Below are 23,099 nucleotides of genomic sequence, written 5' to 3' on the forward strand. Positions count from 1 at the left end.
CATTTATGCAGTGTCATTCACTGAAATAAAAACACTGGAAAATTCTGTGGAAAAATATCTGGAAATTGTTAAATGCAGTTAAAACTATGGCCATTATGGTAATACAGAAGATATGAGTTCCATCATAGTTTTAACAAATAAAAAAATTCACTATATGTTAAAATAATTTGTTCAAGTATCTTTCTTCATGTTTCTAAATAGAACAAAAACACTTTTAATAACATCTCTTTTTAAGAAAACAGCTACATTCTTTTTGATAATCATACAATAATTTAAATAACAATAAAATGAAAGCATTACATTTTGTAATTACTGCATGATAATGCATGTCTCTTAAATAAGTAAGTGTGTGTGCATGTGAGTGTGTGTGTGTGTGCGTGTGCGTGTGCGCGTGCGCGTGCGCGTCTGCGTGTGCGTGTGCGTGTGTGTGTGTGTGTGTGTGTGTGTGTGTGTGTGTGTGTGTGTGTGCGTGTGCGTGTGTGCCACTTTTTTGGGTCATGACAACTACAAAAATATAATGATGTATTTATCAAAAGAAAAGTAACAGGAATGAAGAATGCTATTACCATATCTAAGACACAGATTAATATGTGCAGTGGTTTATCTTTTCACACACATTTTCTGTGTTGTGATGTTGTGCTGTTTCCAATTTTTGGTAAATTCTTGTTGATTTAAGATGCATTAGTGCAATAACTGTGAGAGGGGTCAGAGACACAAAGGTTTTGGGCCTAAGTTGCAAATGACCTGGGTTCAGTTAGCATTCCAGGCACTGAAGGAGTGAGCTGGAACAGGATAGCAGCGAACTGCTGATGCCAGCTTACCCATCCTGAGAGGAGAGGAGAGGGGTATTTGCAGAATCCTATCACAACAGCTCCCCCTAAGAAGACGTCTGGGACTGCAGCTGAGGACTCTGGGTAGTGTGAACTTGCCAGGGAGTGAGCATGCATTGTAGCTGGAATTGTGTGCCTGGGGAAATACTCAGTCACACAATCCACATTCCAGCCGGTAGAGACTCAGGAGCATTCAGGAAAATCTCATATCCCTGCCTTCACCCCTAGCTGATTCTGTGGCTCAGGAGGAGCAAATATGCCAAACGTAAAAGGCCTTTTTGTTGTTGTTGTTGTTGTTGCAGCAGAGAAATAAGGACCAAAAATATTTTGAATTACAAATAAATAACTGAAGTATCTGCAAAATATTTACATATATAACCTACTGAAGTACTAAACAATGAAAGTGTGACTGGCAAAATTAGCTAAACATTAGGTACAGAGAATTCGAAATGACCTTGAGACAAAAATATATCATGCTTTAAGTCCCACAACATAGCAATCTGTCACAGTGATTTTTTGTTATTGTTGTTGTAAACATTACCAAAAGGGTTTGCATTAAGAAGTAAAGAAAATTTGATTGACTGTTATATTAAAAAACAGTGTCATATAATTATGGTTGTAGACTTAAATATCACATGTATACATAAAAGTAGACAAAAAACATACATGTTCTTTTTAATCATATTACCTTAAATTTAGTTTTTCATGAGCAAAACTGACTTCTGTAATCTGTGTTTAAACCCTTGAGACCAGAGTTTCAGCATTTTTATTACAACATTACAATACTGAAACAATGCACTCCAAAAAGTTAACTCTTACAGTGGTTTGAATATCATATATATGCTTACCAGTGAATTATAAGTAATAGGTCAAATTAATAAGCATACTATAATCAACATGACATAACCAGAGAAAGGAAATATACAAAAAGAATGTTACAGATGCTCTATAACAGTTATATATGAAGAATCCCTAGAGTGTTTTGAATGAAGTCCTGCTGTGAGCTTCACAAGCCTTATTAGGTTTTATCATGATTAATACTTGCTAGGCAAATCACAGATTCCTATTAGGCTGAAACAGCATATGATTTCCTTAAAAGTTTTTCTTAATTCCTGGCTACGAAAGGCATAGATCAGAGGATCAATGACTGAATTGCACATAATGAGAATGAGGTATAAGTTAAAATGTGACATGAAACAAACACAGTAGGGGTTGCGAGGGCAAGATATATTAAAGATAAGATGAAGAAAGAAGGGAGAGCAGCATACAATGAAGACCCCAAGCAAGATGGTCAAGGTAACAGCCCCTTTCATATTGGCACTTTGACAGACTGTGCCATTGCCAGGCAAAGCTGCTATTCTCTTAATGTGAAGTCGAGCAAGCATGAACATATGTACATAAAGGGATGCCATTAAAGCAAGCATGGTAAAGAACATAGTAATAAGGCAGATAAGAACAGCTCTGCTTTCAGAATAAATAATAAAGAGAACACCTGAAACCGTACAGAACACCCAAATGCTAATTATAATAGCCACGGCCCTTTTCACTGTTACAATATTGTGGTATCGTAATGCATAAAAAATGGTAATATACCGGTCAACTGCAATAGTAAGCAGGCTGCAAATAGAGGCAAGAAGGGAGCTGCAAATCACAGAATCAAGCACATTGTCCATGAAGTTCTTTACAGTGATGTCTGTGTTGTTGAGCAATGTCATTACAATGGTTTCGGTGGCATTAGTCACTCCTACCAGCATATCCGCTACTGCCAAACTACAGATGAAAAAGTACATGGGAGAGTGCAAATTCTTATTCTTTGCAATTGCCACAATGACCAAAATGTTTTCTAGCAGGCTTACTATCCCCAAGGTCAAAAATACCTCTGATGAAATAAAGAGCTGTTCATAACATCCTCCAGAGGATGATGCTTTTTCCCTTGACTCATTAATACTGTTGTGGAAGCCAAAGCTATAGTTTCTGAAGTGCAGAGACTGAAGCAGTCCATAGTGATGTGTGCCATTCATTTTATAATGCATTGATCTTGTACTGGCCAGAAGTAATCCAAGTGCCTTAAAATTGTTGTCTAACCCTTAAATCCTTCTCACAAGATAATTTCTACTCCATGTTAGCACAACAGAATGTTGCCACAGAACGTGGGTGCCCCTAGAAATAACAATTCTAAGTTCAGTGTCTTAATGGCTACTTAATCATATTGAACAAAGTCCCAAATGATATGATCAATTACCTTTAAAAGAAACTGCTCATTATGTGTGCTTTTCAGTGTCCGGATTAGTCTAAATCCTCCAGTAAAGGCTGCGGAAATGCTGTTTTTCCTTGACCGTGGCAACACCTGCCTTGCCATTTCTGCAGCTGCACAGAACTCTTTCTCAGTGCTGTTCAGAGTCTAGGTTGCATTCATCCTTTGGAAAGCAATGTTAACCTTCAGCCCACTTTATAATATGATGAAAAGTGCCAGGAGGCAGACTCCACCTCTATTTCTTTACTGCAGACCAATCAGACTAAGGAAGCACAGCACTCTCAGATGTGCTGATTAAATACTGGGACTATTCTGCCTCTGGTGAGTAAGGGGTTTGATGTTACGCTGTTTTCCTCTCTCAGAAGGAAAAGGGATGGCAAGACAAATGTACTGCATTTTAATTGCTCCTCTGGCAGTATGCAATTGATTTAGTTTATCACGTCACTTAGTGTCAACAGTTAACATGTGCTGATGTATTAACCAGCTTCAATATTTTACACAGCTGGTCTGGTACCAGACGTGCCCTACAGGATATAATTTAATCTGATCATTTACCTCTGTAATTAATAACACTTACTAGTTTACAATTGATCAGATCAAGTATAGTACAGTACAGTTATTTAGACCCAGCACAGAAATAATAATATATTGATCAAAACGCAGTGAGTATTGTCTAGTCTGACTTTGATTTTACAGTTGTACATACTATGAAATACTGACAGTATAGTGGAAACATATCCTTTCAGAGTTTAATTTGCTTATAGCCATATAAGAAGAAAAGTAAAACAATTAGTATAATAAAACATCTAGGCAGTGTCATTTGCTGAACTAGGAATAATACCTCTATGATATCAAATTCAATGTGACACGAGAGGTTAGGGGATACAGCTGAAGGAAAACACTGTAGGGTTTAGTGATGTAAATATATGACAGCTCCTGCATTATATTAGCAAACTTTAATTTCACCTCTAACCTGACATTCTAGCCCTGTGCTGCTTTTCAATTGTTCAGCCCACCCACCTGGCTATCATGTGAATAAATAAATTAATAAGAACCTAACAAAATGTTAAGTACAGTATGTCTCAAGATGTTGCTCAGAAAGAATCCATACTTACAGGCTTTCTTGACACTTGGAGGTTTGTGCCATTTTAACATCTCCATATCAGAAGTGCAAGACATGCTAGTGTGAGTCCCAGCATTTTGAAAAATAAAATGAAACTCCCCCAGAAAAACAACAAATTGCAAAGCTCACTGTTCCAACTTTCAGGCATTTTTGCAAGGCACTGTGCTGTGGCCAGTCTGACACAGATGATCTTCATTCTCTGTCTGACAGCAGCAGTGACATTAGCTAGTACTGATGACACACCATAGCTGGAGGTGAACTGACCCATTTCTGAAGCTGCTACAACCATTTACTACTTCTGCTTGAGCAAGGACCTACACTTTATGACACTAAGCTGCGTCATGCATTGTGTGTTCTACAAACAGACCTTTTGTCATGGTTTAGTGCTGCAAGAGGTGCAGGTCCTTGCAGAAGCAGAGATAGTAAAAGATTGCAACAGTTTTAGAAATGGCTGACTGCAAAGGCAGAGTCATTTCACTGAAATTGCATAATTAGATGTCTTGTTGTTCCTTGCCTTTGTTTTCATTTAAGTTCCAGGATCTCAGTCAAGGAATGTTATAAAAATTAATCACTATGAGATACAGACCCTGGATGGCTAAACAACACAATCCAAGATAAAATACACAATATAGCCTGATTCTTGATATTTAGCTCTAGTGTATGATTAATCCCAAATGTAAAAGAAAAACTATATATCAAAAAGACACCCTGTGATTCAGCATATTTAAGCAATAACCCATGTCTGGGTGTGGGTAATGCTAGATTTACCACGGTTGGTGTGGTTTGGTCACGAGGGCGAAGCCCGAGTAACCAAACAAAGAAAACCGTGGGTAAATCTAGCATTACCCACACCCAGACGTGGGTTATTGCTATTATACAATGACATTATTTAAGAAAAAAAATACTTACTGTGTGGTGCCCTTCTGCGGTTTTCCACTATCTTGGGGCTTTTTATGATGTACTGCGCATGTGTATGCTTACGCAGTACATCAGAGATGTGTAGAGGAAGCAATGGAGAAAAGATCTCTGTTGCTTTTTTAAAGATGTCTCGCTATGTTAATTGAGTTTAACATAGCGAGATATCTTTAAAAAAGTAACAGAGAAAGGAAGATCTCTGTTGCTTTTTTTTTAAGATATTTTGCTATGTTAAACATATAACACAGCGAATTTACAGCAACAGAGATCTTTCGTTTTCCATTGCTACCTAACACAAACAAAAAAAATCAAGACTTATACTAATGGAAAAAGTCCGGGCGACTGAACCTTTTTCCATTAGTATATGTCGAATTTACAATGGGCACGCTGGTTGGGCTGGCCAATCAGCGTGCACATTTTGGAATATTAATCGGCATTCATTGTATAATATGCATTATGTTGGCACCCCTTGCACCAGAAGAAATCCCTTGTGAAGTGTCAATGTGTAAGACTGGCCAGAATGGTTTCAGAGGACGATGATTTTTTTAGAGAGTGCGACCTCCTACTGGGGATGTTACAGAAAAGAGGCTACCCCCCTCAATTTGTTAAAGACATAATAGGGGAGGTGCAACAAAAAAGAACTAATGGGGTTTATAGAATATTATTGGATAACTCTTTGGGGTTAGTTAGACCCCTAGGAACTGAGAAAATGAACTGTTTTAGCAGGGCATTGGTATTACCTTTCACTACTGATTTTTTTATATCAAAAGCATCAGTTGTGATTGTCGGAATATGTTTCATATTGATGAGAATATCATTAACAAATTAGGTGAAAAACCCCTGGTGGTATACAAAAAGTGTATATCTTTCAAAGGTCTAGTTGAAAGAAAAAAGGTAGCACCAGGACCAGGTGGTACTTTCACATGTGGAAGATGCACCCAATGTTCTTTTATTGTGGATGCCAAATTTATTAAACTTAGGAATTTTAGGAAAATCACTACACACAAAAAGTACTTTTGTTACAGTAAGGGGGTTGTATATGTCACATCCTGCGACTGTTACTATGTGGGTAAGACTGTCCGAGTTTTAAGACAAGGGATTTATCAACACAGTTATGATATTAACAAATATAGGGAGACCAATGCCTTATTCAAGCACATTAAATTACATCCCACACACTGTTTCAAGATTTTTGTATTAGAGCAGGTTGACTTGAATGTAAGGGGTGGACCTGTTAATGATTTTCTTGAATTTCTAGAACTCAAGTGGCAAATAAGGTTAAATGCATGTCTGCCACCTGGGCTCAATGATAAAATCTCTATCAGTTCCATGTTAAAATTAAAAGCTGTTTCCTTTATATAATGTTTTTAACATATGTTTTATTTTTTGGGGTATTTTTGGTTTAATAATTCTTGTAAGGGTATGTAGGAAATGACCTACCTTTGTAGTAGGATATGACATCTTTCAACAGGAAATGGCAACCTTTTTGGTTGACCAATTGTGGAGTAGGGTAGGGTTACCACCTGTCCCACTTTTCGAGGGACAGTCCCTCTTTGGGCAGTTTTGTCCTTACAAAAAATTGTAAAAATGACAAATGTCCTGATATTTTAGGACAAATTTATTTCCTATATTTTATGTAATAGTTGCATAAAACAGTTATTCTGTATCTAAAATACCTAAATGTTATAAGAAACAGAATAAGCAACTAAAATGCTATAAAAATAAGCTTTTATTTAGGCAGAAAAGTTAAGTTCTAACCTTTGTACTGACCGTGGGTATGTGTCGGCCTGTAAAATCTGATGTTTGTACCAAAAATGTCCCACTTTGGCCATTTGAAAAGGTGTCATCCCTAGAGTAGGGCAGGTTATTTAAATCAGCAATAAATGTGTTATGTAGTTCTGAAGAAGTCAATGTAATGTACTTTTGACGAAAGTGCTAAACTCTCATCGTTGTGGAATAAATTTGTTGGATTGTTTACCTTTGGTGCAGTGCTCTTGGTCATTTCCTTCATTCAGGTTTTTCTGGGTTTGGACTTTTTTTTGTGTTTCTAAGACTTATACTAATGGAAAACGTCTGGGCGACTGGACCTTTTTCCATTAGTATATGTAGAATTTACAACGGGCACGCTGGTTGGGCTGGCCAATCAGCGTACACATTTTGGAATACTAATCAGCATTCATTGTATAATACGCATTATGTATTATTCAAAATTATTCTAACATTTTGATAATATGATGACCAACTTCATATTCCATCTATGGTATATTCACTGACTGCAATTTATACTGGCAAACACCATGTTGAACGGCATTGCTGCATATATCAGCCAAGGTACAATTTACTGCATTTATTTATTATCTATTTATTAATTTACACATTGTTGACTGGGTTAGGTCCAGGACAATGGCCTCTTTTCAGACGAGAACAGAGGTGGTATTCATACTAAATAGGTGAAATTTGCCCAGGGCACTGGAGAACTTACCCTACTCTTTGGAGCTGCTAGATGGTACTGGATGGGCTCTTAAGAGGTCTAAGGGGAGCAGCAGCCTGGAGGAGGAGAAAAAATCTATGGAAAGTTTGGAGGTGGACAATGTGAATTTGGGGGAAAATCTGTTGTATATGCAACTTCAGAATGTAAATAAAGACTCCTGAGTGGTAGATGTTACAAATGAGCAGTGTTTAGCTGTCTCAGTAGAGAAGGAAGTAAGCGAGTCTGTTGATGTGGTGCAGATAACAGAACTGTCAAACTGTCAGCAGCAGGACATGCAGATGAGTTTCGGTTAAAATCACTGAGCAGGATGATCCAAGTGACGGTTCTGCTGTTTCTTGGGGTGAGATGACAGACATTTTTTTCAGAAGTATGGGGATGGTAATGTGAAAAGGAACTAGATGATGTGGCAGCAGTAAAAACATATGAATAGTGACAGAAAGTAATAGAGGAAAGCCACAACAAATTGAGAATATGTCTGAGTAATTAAAACATATGGAGTAGTGGCACAGAGAAGATCAACTGTGAGATTAAGAACAAAAAATAATACTGTAATAGAGAGGTATTATCCATGGAACAATTTGATAACTGTTCTGTATTTTAAAGCTCAAGGCATTTTGTCTTTTATATGTATTGGGACAGAGACTTTTTGTGACATTTAAAATTGAGGTACTGATGATGGAGTTTCTGGAACTTTGTAACAAAAAGAAGACAATTTATCCATGGAACAATTATTTGTTTTCTGGTAGCAACTTACAGTAAATGTCAAAAAAGTCACTTTACAGTTTAGAACTGATGAACTGGAAGAAGACAATGTTAAAAAAAATCCATGCAGGGTTTGTGTGAAACGGTTGATAATATTGTAAAAGTCAGAGATGAGAGAAACCTATGGAATGGAGAGCAGAAGTTGGAAGTTGTTTGAAATGTGAAAAAACATGGTAAAACACTTCACAAGTGTTATTTTTCGTGGCTAATCATAGACATTAAGATATGCTGGCCAACCTAAATTATGTTTCTTTTGTGGGGACTTTCACATTTAACTAATGACTGTGAACAGGTACAATGTAATCAGTGCAAGGAGAAAGGCCAAACAGCAAATAAATATGTGCCTGAATGCAGGGTATGTAAAACAGCAGTCTTTTTGGATGGCTTGCCAAAAGGGGAAAGAGAAAAAATGAGAACACACACACACACACACACACACACACACACACACACACACACACACACACATATACATACATACATACCCATACACATATAGGTAGTTTATATATATATATATATATAAACCCATTACGTACCACAAAGTGTTAGAAATAAGTCTGGATCTGACTGTACTTCCACTCTTCCATGTGAGATGTGTTATATATTTATTGGTCATTTATAATACCAGTGCATCTCATTTCCTTACCATTTTAATAATACCAGCTAGCATTTTCCCATCTTATTCTGCTCAGAATGTACTCTCTGTGTATTATCACACTGTGAATTATTTCATAATTCCTCTCTCCTCGACGATCAAAACTATGTCTTCATCCTATATTTCTTAATGATGCTTTGCTGTGTACCCCTGCATAGAGTACCATCTCTCCCAAAGTCCTTCTCGCCCACTTATATCTGTACATTGTGCATGCCAGCAGACTGACTGACATCCTAGATGTCCTTCGCAACATATGAGCATGCCCTGAAAAGTACATGAGATATACCATGTATGCAACATGCCTCAAAATCATCTACACAGAGAAATGCATTTGCATTATCTAGGGTGAAGATGAACTATGTGCAATGGATCAAATCATGGCATTTAATGAGATGCAGCAAAAACAGCTGGTACATCTCAAGTACATGATTGTGTTAGAAACCATGTAGATGGAAGTACTGCACAACAGCCAAAATGAAATACCCACTGTGGCAAACAACATAGCAATGTAAAGAATATCAGTAGTCCAAAAACAAACTCATCTAACATGCTAGGCATATAAAACACTATATATCACATAAATGTATGCTTTTAAAACCATGAAAATTATTGTAAATTATCACAATGAAACGATACCATGGGAACAACAGAAAATAGGATCCACATAATAGGAGAAGCAGTGCAAAATGGCAGAAAAGCTTTAGATGTCAAAGTACATCATTGATTAGGCGTTACTGTGGCATGGAGGGATAAAGCCCTGACTGTGACACAGAAAATCCAAAATCAGCTATCAACTTGGGCACTGAAAAAGTCAAAGAAGGACAGTGAGTATGAGAGGCACAATGCTGGCTTGCCCATCCTGGGTGAAGAGTGGTAGCCTGGACAGCTATGCTACCAACACCTTGCAGAGGTTAGGATCATAGCAGGTACATGTGCAGCAGACATCAACACAAGTGCAGAGGTGTGCACATGTAAGAGATGGTGTATTAGGCCTCACTTTGGGGGAGTGTATGCATTAGATTCTAGAGGAAGGGCTACGGATCTAAAGTAAAAATTCCTTGAACCAGATACAGGTGAGAGTACACCCAGGTGCAGGAATTTTGCTCTTTCCCCTGGGGAAACATGGTCTGGAGGGCTCTTCCTTTGGGGAGAAACAGTGGAAATCTGTAAAACTTCTACATTCCAAGGGGATCCAGTATCTGTCTGCCTGGGATGACATGGTTGACAGGCCTCAATGCTTTGCCAGAGATAGCCTCCACTTGTCAACCCTGGGATTCAGGATTCTAGCCAAGGCTCTTGCCTCCCCCATTGTACCTTTTTAGGCAATGTTCCAAAGACAAATCTTCAAACATAAAAGTTCTGACAAAAAGCAAACTGAAGGTCATGCTCCTTAACTTTAGCAGCCTTAAGCTGAAAATGCACTCACTGGATGCTCTCCTCTCACTGGAAGATGCCGATTTCTGTGCAGTCACGGAAACTTGGTTCAAGGCTGTGGAGAGCACTCCTACCTTACCAGGCTCTACCTCATTCCACACATTCTGATCCCAAAATGAGGTCAGAAAGACTAAGGGTGGTGGAGTTACTATACTCATTAAAGACAAGCACACCTCCAGACTGGTTTGCCAGCATGATGCACTAGAACTACTCCAGGTGCAACTTACAATTGGCAAAACACCCATCCAAGTTATAACCAGCTATAGAGCCCCCTCCATGACTCAGGACACAAACTCCTCCTACCTGGACCTACTTGACTCCATCAAGGTACCGCCTAACACCCTGATCCTTGACTTCAACTACTCCACCATAGACTGGGTGAACTATTTCTGCTCTAATGCACTCACCCAACGATTCCTTGACTTCATCAGTTCTAAAGCACTAATCCAGCTTGTCTCATCCCCCACAAGGGGAGATAACATTCTAGATTTGTTTTTCACCAATATCGGCAACTGCTGCCCCACCCCCTAATTTCTTCCCTGGTGAGATTAGACCATCGGTCTGTCTCATTCGAAGTATCTATCTCATCCAAACCCCCCCCCTAGCTGTAACTAGGATATAAAATTCTCAAACGCTGACTACAACCTTCTAAGGGAGGGTATCAGTAACTTCACACCACCACCCCCTCAGAGGATGCAGACAAATATGCTGAACAGCACGCCAGTGCAGTATACAAGCATCTGTACAACTACATGGATTCAGCGATACCCAAGAGAACTAAAACCTTCTCCTCAAGAAAGCACAAACCTATCTGGTGGGTATCCTCTATCAACAGGCTTTACAACAAAAGGAAGAAACTGTTGTCCAGGGGTAAGAATGCACGAATTCACAACTGGAAAAACTCCCTCCTTAGCCTTAACAAGAAAATTATATCACTAGTGAAAACTTCCAAAGCCATTTGTGAATCGAAACTAACCTCCAAAACAAAGGCTAACCACAAAGCTGTTTTCAGTTACATCAGCAACCTCCATGGCAAAGCCCAGGCTTGTTCCAAATTAGTTCTTAATGGTACCACTTACACTGATCCTGTTGACTTAGCAAACCTACTAGCAGATAGGTTCAGCACAAACTTCACCCCCCTGTCCCCCCTAAAGGCCCTTTCAACATCCCTGATACTTGTCCTGCACCTCACATCTCCATAGATCAAGTGTTAAAGGCCATATCCAAGGCAAAGAACACAGCTTCCATGTGACCTGATAGTATCCCAGGCTGTATTCTGCACCATCTCCAGCAAGAACTAGCCTTGCCATTAAGCACCCTATTCAACCATAGCCTAAGTACAGGCTTCATTCCAGCAGAGTGGAGAACTGCCATTGTCATCCCCTTACACAAAGGTGGTGCATCCATTGACCCTGGAAATTATTGCCCCATTAGCTTGACAAGTCTGATCTGTAAGGCCATGGACCATATTATTATGGTCCTCATAAACAAGGACATAGGAAATCTTCAAGCTCTTGACTCCACCCAGTTTGGATTCGTTAAGGGCAGAGCTTGCCTGTTGAACCTGGTTGAGTTTTTTGAGAATGTCACCAAGGCACATACAGCTTACTTTGACTTGGCCAAAGCCTTTGACACAATCACCCACGCAAGCATTATTAAAAAGCTAACACAACTTGGCATAAATCCCTATCTCAAAAATGAAAAAATGCCACTGCAGTAAGCTGTGCTCAATAAATCCAAGTAAACAACAACATAAAAAGAACACAGATACGTTCAACTGTTTTAATATAAGAAATAACATAAGGTGCAGCAAAGCTTTCGGGTTTCCCCTTCATCAGTGCTATACTGACAAAACTAACCAGCTTATTTAAATAGTAAATGATAAAAAAATCATGTGACACAGCTAACCAACAAGACAATACAGTTAATAATTGGTACCATATAAAATATATATATATATATATATATATATATATATATATATATATATATATAAGTAAAAAATTCTTTATTTACTAATACAAGATTATTTAAATCCATTAAAGATCATAAAAAATTCAGTGTAAAACATGATGGGCTGGATACACGAAGGCTTGCACGGATTCTAAAAGTAGAGTAAGACTCCATGCAGCCAATATGTCTGCCGAGCGATCGAGGAACAGCTGGCAGGGGCGTGCAAGAGAGCTCCTAAAACTACTCTTGCATGGACAGGGTTAGTTTATGCAAATTACCTCATTTGCTGCTGAAAGTTATACAAATGAGATAACTTTGCGATCCAGGAAACACTAACCTGTCCGAGTAAAATTAGTGTTATTTGTAGAAATGTACTCGGTTGGCAACTGAGTACCGTTCTGCAAATAGCAAAACGGAACCATGACAACTCCAAATAAAGGATGCATTCAATTGAGGAAGCATGCCAATGGCCAAATATATGGCCATTGGCATTTTTATGTGTTGCAAAATAATAAAAAATATTTTTTTTTCCTCGATCTCCGATGTTTAAGCATAGCGCAGCACCGCACAAATGTGCTGTGCTCTAAAAACCATAAAAACAAAATATAAAAGCCACAAATAGGGATTTTATTCAAAATATTCAACTGCCATGCAAGTGAATGGCAGGCTGAAGACAACATGGCTACTGAGTAGAGGTTGCTAAGTAGGGAAGCTCAGTCTAAGAGATGTAACCAAGCATTAGTAGGCAATCCTATGCAAATGAGGATAAGGATAGTGAATCCCAATTAGAGTGTAAGAGTAGGATAAGGGGAGTAACAGAGTAGGAGATGGGTGACATCATGAGGGGGTATGTATCAAAATGACTGTAAGCTGATTGGAGCAGAGTGGCATGTGTTTGCTGTAAGTTACTCAGGACTAAAAGCGGTGTGTCTATAGTTGTCTAAATTGAAACCCAGAAACGGAAGGTGTACGCCGTGGCTATCACTAAAGTTTCTTGCAAAGCTGCTTACACTGTGTGCACGAGTGTGCACGCATGTAAACCCATCTAAGCCCGTGTAAGCCTGTGTAAGGTCATCTAAGCTTGTATACACGAATGTGCACCCGCCTAAGCCTGTGTAAGCTTGTGTAAGCCTGTGTAAGCTTGTGTGCGTGTGTTTACACTTGTTGCACGGAGCTGCCCCCTGTGGAAACAGAAAGGAAAAAGGAAGGAAAAGAAGTAGTAGGAAGTTAACCAAGGAGAACTAGCAGAGCTGCCAGGTGAAATCAATCAGAATCAGCCACAGCTGAGCTACAAAATATAAGTATCATCTTGATTTTTTTTGATTATTTTTACAGATTACTGTTTTTACAATTTAATATATATAAAGCACTTTCTCTATTCAGTATCTTCACAAATCCTTATCTGTTTAAAAACTTTCATTTGTCTCTAGTGCTTGCTGTCTGGTAGGCTATTGTGTAAACTGAAACATCTCCTCTGTGTAATTATCTCTTGGCTAGTGGGGGCTGGTTCTTTTGTGTTCTTGTAAAAAAAAAAAGTTTCTGTCTTTTGCACACATTGCAGACTAGAGAATCTGTGACTGCAGCTGAGCTACAAAATATAAGTATCATCTTGATTTTTTTTGATTATTTTTACAGATTACTGTTTTTACAATTTAATATATATAAAGCACTTTGTCTATTCAGTATCTTCACAAATCCTTATCTGTTTAAAAACTTTCATTTGTCTCTAGTGCTTGCTGTCTGGTAGGCTATTGTGTAAACTGAAACATCTCCTCTGTGTAATTATCTCATGGCTAGTGGGGGCTGGTTCTTTTGTGTTCTTGTAAAAAAAAAAAAAGTTTCTGTCTTTTGCACACAGTGCAGACTAGAGAAGTTGTGACTGCAGCTGAGCTACAAAATATAAGTATCATCTTGTTTTTTTTTGATTATTTTTACAGATTACTGTTTTTACAATTTAATATATATAAAGCACTTTGTCTATTCAGTATCTTCACAAATCCTTATCTGTTTAAAAACTTTCATTTGTCTCTAGTGCTTGCTGTCTTGTAGGCTATTGTGTAAACTGAAACATCTCCTCTGTGTAATTATCTCTTGGCTAGTGGGGGCTGGTTCTTTTGTGTTCTTGTAAAAAAAAAGTTTCTGTCTTTTGCACACAGTGCAGACTAGAGAAGTTGTGACTGCAGCTGAGCTACAAAATATAAGTATCATCTTGATTTTTTGATTATTTTTACAGATTACTGTTTTTACAATTTAATATATATAAAGCACTTTGTCTATTCAATATCTTCACAAATCCTTATCTGTTTAAAAACTTTCATTTGTCTCTAGTGCTTGCTGTCTGGTAGGCTATTGTGTAAACTGAAACATCTCCTCTGTGTAATTATCTCTTGGCTAGTGGAGGCTGGTTCTTTTGTGTTCTTGTAAAAATAAAGTTTCTGTATTTTGCACACAGTGCAGACTAGAGAAGTTGTGACTGCAGCTGAGCTACAAAATATAAGTATCATCTTGATTTTTTTTGATTATTTTTACAGATTAATGTTTTTACAATTTAATATATATAAAGCACTTTGTCTATTCAGTATCTTCACAAATCCTTATCTGTTTAAAAACTTTCATTTGTCTCTAGTGCTTGCTGTCTGGTAGGCTATTGTGTAAACTGAAACATCTCCTCTGTGTAATTATGTCTTGGCTAGTGGGGGCTGGTTCTTTTGTGTTCTTGTAAAAAAAAAAAGTTTCTGTCTTTTGCACACAGTGCAGACTAGAGAAGTTATGACTGCAGCTGAGCTACAAAATATAAGTATCATCTTGATTTTTTTTGATTATTTTTACAGATTACTGTTTTTACAATTTAATATATATAAAGCACTTTGTCTGTTCAGTATCTTCACAAATCCTTATCTGTTTAAAAACTTTCATTTGTCTCTAGTTCTTGCTGTCTGGTAGGCTATTGTGTAAACTGAAACATCTCCTCTGTGTAATTATGTCTTGGCTAGTGGGGGCTGGTTCTTTTGTGTTCTTGTAAAAAAAAAGTTTCTGTCTTTTGCACACAGTGCAGACTAGAGAAGTTGTGACTGCAGCTGAGCTACAAAATATAAGTATCATCTTGATTTGTTTTGATTATTTTTACAGATTACTGTTTTTACAATTTAATATATATAAAGCACTTTGTCTATTCAGTATCTTCACAAATCCTTATCTGTTTAAAAACTTTCATTTGTCTCTAGTGCTTGCTGTCTGGTAGGCTATTGTGTAAACTGAAACATCTCCTCTGTGTAATTATCTCTTGGCTAGTGGGGGCTGGTTCTTTTGTGTTCTTGTAAAAAAAAAAAGTTTCTGTCTTTTGCACACAGTGCAGACTAGAGAAGTTGTGACTGCAGCTGATCTACAAAATATAAGTATCATCTTGATTTTTTTATTATTTTTACAGATTACTGTTTTTACAATTTAATATATATAAAGCACTTTGTCTATTCAGTATCTTCACAAATCCTTATCTGTTTAAAAACTTTCATTTGTCTCTAGTGCTTGCTGTCTGGTAGGCTATTGTGTAAACTGAAACATCTCCTCTGTGTAATTATCTCTTGGCTAGTCGGGGCTGGATCTTTTGTGTTCTTGTAAAAAAAAAAAAGTTTCTGTCCTTTGCACACAGTGCAGACTAGAGAAGTTGTGACTGCAGCTGAGCTACAAAATATAAGTATCATCTTGATTTTTTTGATTATTTTTACAGATTACTGTTTTTACAATTTAATATATATAAAGCACTTTGTCTATTCAGTATCTTCACAAATCCTTATCTGTTTAAAAACTTTCATTTGTCTCTAGTGCTTGCTGTCTGGTAGGCTATTGTGTAAACTGAAACATCTCCTCTGTGTAATTATCTCTTGGCTAGTGGGGGCTGGTTCTTTTGTGTTCTTGTAAAAAAAAAAGTTTCTGTCTTTTGCACACAGTGCAGACTAGAGAAGTTGTGACTGCAGCTGAGCTACAAAATCTAAGTATCATCTTGATTTTTTTTTTGATTATTTTTACAGATTACTGTTTTTACAATTTAATATATATAAAGCACTTTGTCTATTCAGTATCTTCACAAATCCTTATCTGTTTAAAAACTTTCATTTGTCTCTAGTGCTTGCTGTCTGGTATGCTATTGAGTAAACTGAAACATCTCCTCTGTATAATTATCTCTTGGCTAGTGGGGGCTGGTTCTTTTGTGTTCTTGTAAAAAAAAAAAAAGTTTCTGTCTTTTGCACACAGTGCAGACTAGAGAAGTTGTGACTGCAGCTGAGCTACAAAATATAAGTATCATCTTGATTTTTTTTTGGATTATTTTTACAGATTACTGTTTTTACAATTTAATATATATAAAGCACTTTGTCTATTCAGTATCTTCACAAATCCTTATCTGTTTAAAAACTTTCATTTGTCTCTAGTGCTTGCTGTCTGGTAGGCTATTGTGTAAACTGAAACATCTCCTCTGTGTAATTATCTCTTGGCTAGTTGGGGCTGGTTCTTTTGTGTTCTTGTAAAAAAAAAAGTTTCTGTCTTTTGCACACAGTGCAGACTAGAGAAGTTGTGACTGCAGCTGAGCTACAAAATATAAGTATCATCTTGATTTTTTTGATTATTTTTACAGATTGCTGTTTTTATAATTTAATATATATAAAGCACTTTGTCTATTCAGTATCTTCACAAATCCTTATCTGTTTAAAAACTTTCATTTGTCTCTAGTGCTTGCTGTCTGGTAGGCTATTGTGTAAACTGAAACATCTCCTCTGTGTAATTATCTCTTGGCTAGTCGAGCTGGTTCTTTTGTGTTCTTGTAAAAAAAAAAAAAGTTTCTGTCTTTTGCACACAGTGCAGACTAGAGAAGTTGTGACTGCAGCTGAGCTACAAAATATAAGTATCATCTTGATTTTTTTGATTATTTTTACAGATTACTGTTTTTACAATTTAATATATATAAAGCACTTTGTCTATTCAGTATCTTCACAAATCCTTATCTGTTTAAAAACTTTCATTTGTCTCTAGTGCTTGCTGTCTCGTAGGCTATTGTGTAAACTGAAACATCTCCTCTGTGTAATTATCTCTTGGCTAGTGGGGCTGGTTCTTTTGTGTTCTTGTAAAAAAAAAAAAAAAGTTTCTGTCTTTTGCACACAGTGCAGACTAGAGAAGTTGTGACTGCAGCTGAGCTACAAAATATAAGTATCATCTTGATTTTTTTTGATTATTTTTACAGATTACTGTTTTACAATTTAATATATATAAAGCACTTTGTCTATTCAGTATCTTCACAAATCCTTATCTGTTTAAAAACTTTCATTTGTCTCTAGTGCTTGCTGTCTGGTAGGCTATTGTGTAAACTGAAACATCTCCTCTGTGTAATTATCTCTTGGCTAGTGGGGGCTGGTTCTTTTGTGTTCTTGTAAAAAAAAAAAGTTTCTGTCTTTTGCACACAGTGCAGACTAGAGAAGTTGTGACTGCAGCTGAGCTACAAAATATAAGTATCATCTTGATTTTTTTTGATTATTTTTACAGATTACTGTTTTTACAATTTAATATATATAAAGCACTTTGTCTATTCAGTATCTTCACAAATCCTTATCTGTTTAAAAACTTTCATTTGTCTCTAGTGCTTGCTGTCTGGTAGGCTATTGTGTAAACTGAAACATCTCCTCTGTGTAATTATCTCTTGGCTAGTGGGGCTGGTTCTTTTGTGTTCTTGTAAAAAAAAAGTTTCTGTCTTTTGCACACAGTGCAGACTAGAGAAGTTGTGACTGCAGCTGAGCTACAAAATATAAGTATCATCTTGATTTTTTTGATTATTTTTACAGATTACTGCTTTTACAATTTAATATATATAAAGCACTTTGTCTATTCAGTATCTTCACAAATCCTTATCTGTTTAAAAACTTTCATTTGTCTCTAGTGCTTGCTGTCTGGTAGGCTATTGTGTAAACTGAAACATCTCCTCTGTGTAATTATCTCTTGGCTAGTGGAGGCTGGTTCTTTTGTGTTCTTGTAAAAAAAAAAAAGTTTCTGTCTTTTGCACACAGTGCAGACTAGAGAAGTTGTGACTGCAGCTGAGCTACAAAATATAAGTATCATCTTGATTTTTTGATTATTTTACAGATTACTGTTTTACAATTTAATATATATAAAGCACTTTGTCTATTCAGTATCTTCACAAATCCTTATCTGTTTAAAAACTTTCATTTGTCTCTAGTGCTTGCTGTCTGGTAGGCTATTGTGTAAACTGAAACATCTCCTCTGTGTAATTATCTCTTGGCTAGTGGGGGCTGGTTCTTTTGTGTTCTTGTAAAAAAAAAAAGTTTCTGTCTTTTGCACACAGTGCAGACTAGAGAAGTTGTGACTGCAGCTGAGCTACAAAATATAAGTATCATCTTGATTTTTTTGATTATTTTTACAGATTACTGTTTTTACAATTTAATATATATAAAGCACTTTGTCTATTCAGTATCTTCACAAATCCTTATCTGTTTAAAAACTTTCATTTGTCTCTAGTGCTTGCTGTCTGGTAGGCTATTGTGTAAACTGAAACATCTCCTCTGTGTAATTATCTCTTGGCTAGTGGGGCTGGTTCTTTTGTGTTCTTGTAAAAAAAAAAGTTTCTGTCTTTTGCACACAGTGCAGACTAGAGAAGTTGTGACTGCAGCTGAGCTACAAAATATAAGTATCATCTTGATTTTTTTGATTATTTTTACAGATTACTGTTTTACAATTTAATATATATAAAGCACTTTGTCTATTCAGTATCTTCACAAATCCTTATCTGTTTAAAACTTTCATTTGTCGCTAGTGCTTGCTGTCTGGTAGCCTATTGTGTAAGCTGAAACATCTCCTCTGTGTAATTATCTCTTGGCTAGCGGGGGCTGGTTCTTTTGTGTTCTTGTAAAAAAAAAAAAAAAGTTTCTGTCTTTTGCACACAGTGCAGACTAGAGAAGTTGTGACTGCAGCTGAGCTACAAAATATAAGTATCATCTTGATTTTTTTGATTATTTTTACAGATTACTGTTTTACAATTTAATATATATAAAGCACTTTGTCTATTCAGTATCTTCACAAATCCTTATCTGTTTAAAAACTTTCATTTGTCTCTAGTGCTTGCTGTCTGGTAGGCTATTGTGTAAACTGAAACATCTCCTCTGTGTAATTATCTCTTGGCTAGTGGGGGCTGGTTCTTTTGTGTTCTTGTAAAAAAAAAGTTTCTGTCTTTTGCACACAGTGCAGACTAGAGAAGTTGTGACTGCAGCTGAGCTACAAAATATAAGTATCATCTTGATTTTTTTTGATTATTTTTACAGATTACTGCTTTTTCAATTTAATATATATAAAGCACTTTGTCTATTCAGTATCTTCACAAATCCTTATCTGTTTAAAAACTTTCATTTGTCTCTAGTGCTTGCTGTCTGGTAGGCTATTGTGTAAACTGAAACATCTCCTCTGTGTAATTATCTCTTGGCTAGTGGGGCTGGTTCTTTTGTGTTCTTGTAAAAAAAAAAGTTTCTGTCTTTTGCACACAGTGCAGACTAGAGAAGTTGTGACTGCAGCTGAGCTACAAAATATAAGTATCATCTTGATTTTTTTGATTATTTTTACAGATTACTGTTTTTACAATTTAATATATATAAAGCACTTTGTCTATTCAGTATCTTCACAAATCCTTATCTGTTTAAAACTTTCATTTGTCTCTAGTGCTTGCTGTCTGGTAGGCTATTGTGTAAACTGAAACATCTCCTCTGTGTAATTATCTCTTGGCTAGTGGGGCTGGTTCTTTTGTGTTCTTGTAAAAAAAAAGTTTCTGTCTTTTGCACACAGTGCAGACTAGAGAAGTTGTGACTGCAGCTGAGCTACAAAATATAAGTATCATCTTGATTTTTTTTGATTATTTTTACAGATTACTGTTTTACAATTTAATATATATAAAGCACTTTGTCTATTCAGTATCTTCACAAATCCTTATCTGTTTAAAACTTTCATTTGTCTCTAGTGCTTGCTGTCTGGTAGGCTATTGTGTAAACTGAAACATCTCCTCTGTGTAATTATCTCTTGGCTAGTGGGGCTGGTTCTTTTGTGTTCTTGTAAAAAAAAAAAAGTTTCTGTCTTTTGCACACAGTGCAGACTAGAGAAGTTGTGACTGCAGCTGAGCTACAAAATATAAGTATCATCTTGATTTTTTTTGATTATTTTTAAAGATTACTTTTTTACAATTTAATATATATAAAGCACTTTGTCTATTCAGTATCTTCACAAATCCTTATCTGTTTAAAACTTTCATTTGTCTCTAGTGCTTGCTGTCTGGTAGGCTATTGTGTAAACTGAAACATCTCCTCTGTGTAATTATCTCTTGGCTAGTGGGGCTGGTTCTTTTGTGTTCTTGTAAAAAAAAAAAAAGTTTCTGTCTTTTGCACACAGTGCAGACTAGAGAAGTTGTGACTGCAGCTGAGCTACAAAATATAAGTATCATCTTGATTTTTTTTGATTATTTTTACAGATTACTGTTTTTACAATTTAATATATATAAAGCACTTTGTCTATTCAGTATCTTCACAAATCCTTATCTGTTTAAAAACTTTCATTTGTCTCTAGTGCTTGCTGTCTGGTAGGCTATTGTGTAAACTGAAACATCTCCTCTGTGTAATTATCTCTTGGCTAGTGGGGCTGGTTCTTTTGTGTTCTTGTAAAAAAAAAAAAGTTTCTGTCTTTTGCACACAGTGCAGACTAGAGAAGTTGTGACTGCAGCTGAGCTACAAAATATAAGTATCATCTTGATTTTTTTTGATTATTTTTACAGATTACTGTTTTTACAATTTAATATATATAAAGCACTTTGTCTATTCAGTATCTTCACAAATCCTTATCTGTTTAAAAACTTTCATTTGTCTCTAGTGCTTGCTGTCTGGTAGGCTATTGTGTAAACTGAAACATCTCCTCTGTGTAATTATCTCTTGGCTAGTGGGGGCTGGTTCTTTTGTGTTCTTGTAAAAAAAAAAAAAAAGTTTCTGTCTTTTGCACACAGTGCAGACTAGAGAAGTTGTGACTGCAGCTGAGCTACAAAATATAAGTATCATCTTGATTTTTTTTGATTATTTTTACAGATTACTGTTTTACAATTTAATATATATAAAGCACTTTGTCTATTCAGTATCTTCACAAATCCTTATCTGTTTAAAAACTTTCATTTGTCTCTAGTGCTTGCTGTCTGGTAGGCTATTGTGTAAACTGAAACATCTCCTCTGTGTAATTATCTCTTGGCTAGTGGGGGCTGGTTCTTTTGTGTTCTTGTAAAAAAAAAAAAAAGTTTCTGTCTTTTGCACACAGTGCAGACTAGAGAAGTTGTGACTGCAGCTGAGCTACAAAATATAAGTATCATCTTGATTTTTTTTTGATTATTTTTACAGATTACTGTTTTACAATTTAATATATATAAAGCACTTTGTCTATTCAGTATCTTCACAAATCCTTATCTGTTTAAAACTTTCATTTGTCTCTAGTGCTTGCTGTCTGGTAGGCTATTGTGTAAACTGAAACATCTCCTCTGTGTAATTATCTCTTGGCTAGTGGGGCTGGTTCTTTTGTGTTCTTGTAAAAAAAAAAAAAGTTTCTGTCTTTTGCACACAGTGCAGACTAGAGAAGTTGTGACTGCAGCTGAGCTACAAAATATAAGTATCATCTTGATTTTTTTGATTATTTTTACAGATTACTGTTTTACAATTTAATATATATAAAGCACTTTGTCTATTCAGTATCTTCACAAATCCTTATCTGTTTAAAAACTTTCATTTGTCTCTAGTGCTTGCTGTCTGGTAGGCTATTGTGTAAACTGAAACATCTCCTCTGTGTAATTATCTCTTGGCTAGTGGGGGCTGGTTCTTTTGTGTTCTTGTAAAAAAAAAAAAAGTTTCTGTCTTTTGCACACAGTGCAGACTAGAGAAGTTGTGACTGCAGCTGAGCTACAAAATATAAGTATCATCTTGATTTTTTGATTATTTTTACAGATTACTGTTTTTACAATTTAATATATATAAAGCACTTTGTCTATTCAGTATCTTCACAAATCCTTATCTGTTTAAAAACTTTCATTTGTCTCTAGTGCTTGCTGTCTGGTAGGCTATTGTGTAAACTGAAACATCTCCTCTGTGTAATTATCTCTTGGCTAGTGGGGGCTGGTTCTTTTGTGTTCTTGTAAAAAAAAAAAGTTTCTGTCTTTTGCACACAGTGCAGACTAGAGAAGTTGTGACTGCAGCTGAGCTACAAAATATAAGTATCATCTTGATTTTTTTTGATTATTTTTACAGATTACTGTTTTTACAATTTAATATATATAAAGCACTTTGTCTATTCAGTATCTTCACAAATCCTTATCTGTTTAAAACTTTCATTTGTCTCTAGTGCTTGCTGTCTGGTAGGCTATTGTGTAAACTGAAACATCTCCTCTGTGTAATTATCTCTTGGCTAGTGGGGCTGGTTCTTTTGTGTTCTTGTAAAAAAAAAAAAGTTTCTGTCTTTTGCACACAGTGCAGACTAGAGAAGTTGTGACTGCAGCTGAGCTACAAAATATAAGTATCATCTTGATTTTTTTTGATTATTTTACAGATTACTGTTTTTACAATTTAATATATATAAAGCACTTTGTCTATTCAGTATCTTCACAAATCCTTATC

At 36.2% G+C, this 23,099-nt stretch overlaps 1 protein-coding gene across 1 annotated transcript; it reads right to left on the reverse strand.

Annotated features, from left to right (window-relative positions):
- Positions 1–521: 521 nt before the first annotated feature.
- Positions 522–3,341, reverse strand: MC4R (melanocortin 4 receptor). Its single transcript, XM_044065336.1, has 2 exons — positions 3,073–3,341; positions 522–2,990 (listed from the first exon to the last, which is right to left on the reverse strand). The coding sequence occupies exon 2, from the start codon at positions 2,861–2,863 to the stop codon at positions 1,865–1,867; it is 999 nt and encodes a 332-aa protein (XP_043921271.1). The 5' UTR covers positions 2,864–2,990; positions 3,073–3,341; the 3' UTR covers positions 522–1,864.
- Between the last annotated feature and the right edge of the window lie 19,758 nt (positions 3,342–23,099).

The sequence above is a fragment of the Protopterus annectens genome, chromosome 3.part0 (assembly GCF_019279795.1).
Source record: "Protopterus annectens isolate FY-2018-M chromosome 3.part0, PAN1.0, whole genome shotgun sequence".
NCBI lineage: Eukaryota > Metazoa > Chordata > Ceratodontiformes > Protopteridae > Protopterus > Protopterus annectens.

Bases quoted from the DNA above. Each gene is read 5' to 3' on its own strand.
- MC4R (XM_044065336.1), bottom strand. From the start codon at position 2,863: ATGCATTATAAAATGAATGGCACACATCACTATGGACTGCTTCAGTCT.